The 6,294-nt window shown below is 37.5% G+C and overlaps 1 protein-coding gene across 1 annotated transcript in view; it reads left to right on the top strand.

The window, feature by feature from the left end:
* LOC103155878 (thyrotropin-releasing hormone-degrading ectoenzyme) overlaps positions 1-6,294 on the top strand; it is a 155,014-nt gene that overhangs the window by 99,722 nt on the left and 48,998 nt on the right. The window contains exon 6 of the mRNA XM_007577763.2: positions 2,297-2,410. Within this exon, the coding sequence (XP_007577825.1) occupies positions 2,297-2,410 (114 nt within the window). The remainder of the gene's footprint in view (positions 1-2,296; positions 2,411-6,294) is intronic.

Genomic DNA, 6,294 nt, shown 5'->3' with positions numbered 1-6,294 from the left:
GCCGCCCCCCTTTACCCGCCGCCGCCCTCGCCCCGCCGCCGCTCCTCCGTCACCTCCACAACAAATCCACCTTGAATCGCTTTGCTCCGCGCCATCTGAGGCTCCTCGCTGAATGTGTTTCACCTGCAGATGAAATTATGCAAGCAGAGGCTTTTTCTTGTTCAGTCTAACTGCCAGAGACTCAGGCTGAACCTGCAGCGTTTCTCCAGGAGACAGGAGGTTTCATGTGGGTCGCAGTCGAGTCAGAGGCTTGTTTTCTGTTTCCTGTGGCCGAGTGTCACTCTGTGGACATTAACATTCAGATTCAGGCAGAACAAACAGGAAGATACTGCAGAGTTAAGCTTTATCTTTTATTAAACTTTACCTCTGGTTCGCTCCAACACGACTGAGAAGCTGGGCGGCTTGTTAAAGCAGAAAATTCATCCTTGTTTTCAAGTGTTAGTTGGAAAAATACTCATCACTGTAGGGCTTACACTGCAAAAACACACAATCTTTGCAAGTATTTTCAGTCTGGTTTCCAGTGCAAATGGCTTATTAGACTGGAAATAAAACAAAACTGACCTGTCAGTAACTTTTCAACAAGATATATGTAAATATATCTTTAAATATATATGTAAAATATATGTAAAATTTGATGGAAAACTTCCTCTGGCAGATTATTATAACAACAATCCAGCAGTGGAACTGGAACGTTTAATAAATCTTAAATCAAACTTCTATGTCTTGCTTAGAAGTTACTTGTAAGTTAGTTTTTTCAAGAGTACTAAGACATTCGAACTAGAAGCTGCATGAAAATACTCAGTAAGTTTTTGTGTTTTTGCAGTGTAAAGCTGCTTCACTAACAGCTGAGTTTTCCTCCTGCTTGGTGTGAAAGCAGAAAAACTCAGTTTAGGTACAAAATGACAAGAAAGAAATGAAATGATGTCAAATCAAAGCAAAAAATCTACCTTGTTTGCTCCATGAGGCTTTGGTTTTCCTACCACACTGTTTTACTTCCACTAAACTTCCCATTAATATAGTACAAAGCGCTCTGTTCCACTTACACTCAAATCATGTAATCTGTTTCTTCAGCTACTGAGTTTTGGGTGTTCATAAAAAAACACATGAACAATTTCACTGTGCAAAAGGAGTAAAATCTAATCAGTTCAAACCATAAATCAGTTCATCTTTTTTACTTATTGTGGAAGTGAAATTTAAAAACGAAAGTGAAGATTTAACTTTACTTTTGTGAAAATAAAAAAAAAGAATCAGTCTGTATGACTTCATCAAGTTAAAGGTCAGTTTCTGCATAAAAAGAACTCAAAAGATTTCACTCCGTTAGAAATCTGCAACTTTTAGTCAAAGTTCAACATCTAACACCAAATATTTATAACACACTATTTACAAAAAATAAAATAAGATTTTATTATAACGCAGTTTATGTGTCACAGCAGGTAACTTAGAATGCTGACTGTTACGTGATAAATCATTTTAATCAAGTTATAGTGGAATGTTGGCAAAATTGTATTTCCATACAAAATAAATGACTGGAAAGAGAAATAAATTACCGTATAATTTACATAACAGATGGCATGTTAAGGTTTTAAAAGATGAGAATTTGTTGAAATGTATCTGCATATGTGAAAAGTTGTGGTTTGAAATGTACATTTTAAATATTTCTATTTATTTTTAATTAACAGTTAACAACCTCATTTAGCTGAAAACAAACTTTCAAACATTTAATTAGAGAAATCTTTGTTTCCTTTAAATAATGGCTGGTTTTGTTAATCCCAAGTTTTAGCAACACAAACCATCAACGGCAACAATCAAAAACCATTTGGTAGATTTTATGTAGCTAATTGTTAAAACTAGCTTAAATATTGATCAAGGCTAAAAGTAAATGTTAGCTTTAGCCATAATTAGCCTCTAATGTATGCTAATGTAAATTCTAGCAGGGTTGTTATGCTAAAATGCCCTCATCTTATAGATATACAATGCTAACTTATGTTAGCACGCTAACATGCTATGGCTAGCCGAGTCTAGGTGTAGCATATTAATCCCACTGTTTACTAGCTGTTATTTCGTAGAGGCTAACATCTAGCAAACACTCATATTGGTGTATTAACAGCAGTGTTAGTAGGTAGCATAGCCATTAGCATTATGTCAATGTTATTAGCTAGTAAACTTGTTTACTGCAGCGCTAGATGGGTTTTCAGTGTGTTAGTAGCAGTTTAGCTCAGACGTTCCCTTCAGGAGTTCATGGAAAAGGAAAATAATTGCTATAATTTAAAACCAGACGAATCTTTGTGTGTTTCAGTGGTTTGGTGATCTGGTGACGCCGGTGTGGTGGGAGGACGTCTGGCTGAAGGAAGGCTTCGCGCATTTCTTCGAGTACGTCGGCACAGATTTCCTCTTCCCAAAGTGGAACATGGTGAGTGGAGCAAAACTCTCCGTCTGTCCAACATCAGTCTGGACCTTCAGCGCTGGAATCAGAATCAGTGAGCTGCAGTTCAAAGGAAAGTCTGGAATAAAACATTATTTATTTATTTACTTGTTTAACTTAAAGATAAACTTCTGTAAGTCCTGGATTCAAATTTCCAAACGTAGCATTTGGTTTTTAGAAATGCTTGGAATATTTTTCAAAGTTTTACTCATTTTGGGAATTTTTAAACCTCAGCCAACTTTTAAAGTAACAATCTTTTTTTTTTTACAAATTTTACATAAAACTAAATCAAAACCTCATGTCAACATTATGAAAATTCAAACTGAAACAGGTTTACCTAAAAAGTTTGATCAGATAAATTTAAGACTTTTTTACTTTGGGAAATGGAAAAATTGTAAAACTGAAAAATATCTCAAATATTAAAAATAAATAAAATTATATTTTAATATTACATAATATATTTAATGTTCTGTAAGTTTCTGCAAGTCTACAATGACTGGAAACAGTTAAATATTTTCTGAAGCTGAATATTTAAATAATTTTTAAAAATATTAACATTCTGCTTAAAACCCTTTTTAACCAAATTTAGAAAATCAATTTTTTTTTTAAGTTTTACATTTTATAGTAAAGTTTTATGTATTTTAGTCTGTATGTCTCTTTATTGTTACATATCAACTAAAAATTATTAAATGAACTAAGAGTGTCAGCTTAAATACTTATATTTATCCTCAAGTATTAATTTTTTTTATTATTTTCATAATGCTAAATTATTAACTAATTAGGTGTTTTTTCCAGAATGAAATCAATCATTTTTAACATTTCTTACTGGGGGACTGAAACAGAAACGTCCAGCTCAGCTCTTTGAGTTTGTCTGGATTCCTCTGGGTGAATAAACACATTCCTCCTCCTGCAGCGTAAACTTGGCCTCCTGCTGTTTCTTCTCGTCCTTTTCTGTGTAAAATGTGACATAATTTAAGGCTGAAGTTAAAAAGTGAAGCTCTGCGGATCAATATCTGCTTTCCTGCTGCTCAGCAGATAATGTTCAGCTGCAGCTGAACATTATCTTGTTTCGCTCACGTTGCCAAACAAATGTGCAGAGAATAACGGGACGAAATCCGACTAAATTGGAATGAAATTCCTCCTCAGATTTGCTACAGACGAGGCGGATCTGGTTAAAAACGTCTTCAGCTCTGAGCTGCAGAACTTTAAATTGTTTCTGCTGAAGGGCGGCGTTATTTACCTCCACTACTGCCTGGACTGAGGAGGCTTATCAGCTGCAGCACACGGCCTGCTGGAGCTGCTGCTGCTGCAGCAGCAGCTGCTGCCGCTGCTGCTTTAAAATAAAACAAATATAGCAAATTGGAGCATGCTAACGAGCCGATCCCGATAGCAGCAGTCTTGTCTTTCTGTCGCATGTTGGTAAAGAGTTGTCCACATGTTTTCGTTTTGTTGCTCCACTAGATCCAGTGGATCCACTAGATCCAGTGGATCCACTGGATCCACTGGCTCCGCTGTGCACTGAGGTTCAGACTTGTGGGAATTTTGTACTCGGTCTAATTCTAATCATTTCCGACGACGTTCTGCTCAGATTGATGGAATAAACTGTTTTTTTGCGCAGTCAGGAATTGGAGATGATTTTCCTGAAGTCCTCCTTTATCGACCAGCAGAGGAAGATTTCAGTTTACTGGGATTGTTTCACCCGCTGGATGTAGAGACTCTGTAAAATAAACCAGGGAACGACGAACAGCAGGGTAAAATACTCACACTGACAGTTTTTACCTGACGGTGTCGGACCGTCTGTGGTAAACATCTGAGGCCACGCCTCCAGCTCTGTGAGCGATGATCAACGGGGAGCGGTCTGCTACCCAGACGAGTTTAAACGGCTCCGTGTTGGAGGAGGAGGACAGGTGGAGAGGAGGAGTGGCGCTCTGGAAGGGATGGAGGATCAGCAGACGGTTTAAAGTTCACCAGCTGCTCCTGAACGCGGCGCCGACCCGGCATCTGTGTCTTTGTACTGGCTCAGTTTGGGTCCATCTGGTCATTATGAAGCAGCTGAACTCCCGGTTTCACCTCTCCAGGTGATAGAAAGTCTGAGTTAATCAGAGCTGATGTCTCATTTAGTCCGATTCTCTGCTCCGTTCCTCTCAGTCGTTCCAGTTTCATCCAAATGTTCAGTTTAACTGATGAACTAATTGTGTGATTTGTGGTGGAAGCCGTCCACTGTGTGTTTGCCTTCGCTGTGTTTGTGCCGATGTGCATAACGAAGGCCATAATCAGATCCGTCTCCTGTTTAAACATCTAGAAAATCCAGGAATTAGTCAGACCCGACTGTCCCTTTGGTCCTGAAAGGATTCAATGAAACTAATTTATCCCTCAGACAAACAGACGGTTTCTGCTCAAATCAAAGCTTCTGGAAAAATACAGGCTTTGATTCACAGAATAACCATGGCAACGGATTATTACAGGGAAACATCAAATTTACTTTGTAGGAGAATTTATAAAATCCCTCATTTAAAGAGCGATTTACCAAGAAATGGTAAAAGGACGCAGCGAATGAACGCGGGTGGTTTCAGTGGAAATAAAAGATCAGGAAACGTTGAACAGAGAAACAGCCGGATGTTTTCATCAGGTTTGGGTTGAAATTTGAGTCACAAAATAAAGAAATCTGCTGGAGTTTCTGTTTTCCTGCTGCTTTGAAACCGAACTGTTGGTTCAGTGAAGTTCTTTTGTTGCATCGAAGCTTTTTATCATGAAAATTAACAACACAAACAAACATGAAAAGTGATAATCAAAACAGTCCAACATCAACATAACAGGAATAGAAAGAAGCATATTGTTATTTAAATCTACTCTCTTTTTTTCCAACAAACCCCCAAATCAAAACCAGATGATTTTTGGAAACAATCAGATTTTATTAGATTCATATTTTCAGTCAAGAGAAAATAAAAACGTAAATAAGTGAAGAAATGAAATGTGAAAACCACTGGTTTGATTTAAACAAAGATCACGTCTCACTCAGGTTTAATCACATCAGGAATTACACTGATCCATTGTAAACCAGGAATTAGACTGATCCCTGTCGATGCTGCTGATCTTCTTCCTCAGCATCTAAAACTGCATCAGCATTTCTCAACAGATAATCATTTTAAACCTCAGTAAACACTAATCCATAAATTAGACAGAGCCGCCTCTGTCTAGGTTTAGCCTGATCCCCGGGGTAAAGTACGCCGAGCTCGTTAAAGGCGGCCATGTTGGCAGAAATCAATTAAAACGTGAAGAAAGGAAAAGAGAACTGGCATAAAATAAAGGTTGAAAGGATTAAAATATGATTTAAAGTGGAATTAGAAAATAAAATATCAAATAAAACACTTTAAATGAAATGTATAAAACATTAGAAGTCACAACAAAACAAACGGATAATAACAGATTAAATCCTAATCACCAAATTAAACCTTTAATTTCCAGATAATTTGGTTTACATGAATTGATGATTTATTTTTAATGTAAGAAAATCTTAAAATCCGACTAAAGCTTTTCATCTAAAATCAGAAACTTTTTGCTTTAACTGAGCCACTCATCAGATTAGCCTCAACGTTTCAATAATATTAATTCAGTAGAGGACGACCCCTGACCTCTGCAAACAGCCAATCAGCAAAAGCGGAAAAAAATCAGCCAAAAATGTATTCCGTATTTAAATGTTCTGTTTTAAAACGTTTTGGATGCTTCTGGGTTTACTTTGACTAAACCATTTCCAACTGAAGTGGGCAGGAGAGACTGTGGAGATTAAAAAGTGATAAAGGTGACGCAGCAGGAGGGTGACGCAGCAGGAGGGTGACGCAGCAGGAGGGTGACGCAGCAGGAGGGTGACGCAG

This window comes from Poecilia formosa, unplaced genomic scaffold (genome assembly GCF_000485575.1).
Source record: "Poecilia formosa unplaced genomic scaffold, Poecilia_formosa-5.1.2 Scaffold453, whole genome shotgun sequence".
NCBI classification, from domain to species: domain Eukaryota; kingdom Metazoa; phylum Chordata; class Actinopteri; order Cyprinodontiformes; family Poeciliidae; genus Poecilia; species Poecilia formosa.
The sequence above is the reverse complement of the archived record's forward strand: the minus strand, read 5'-3'. Positions and strand labels throughout refer to the sequence as shown.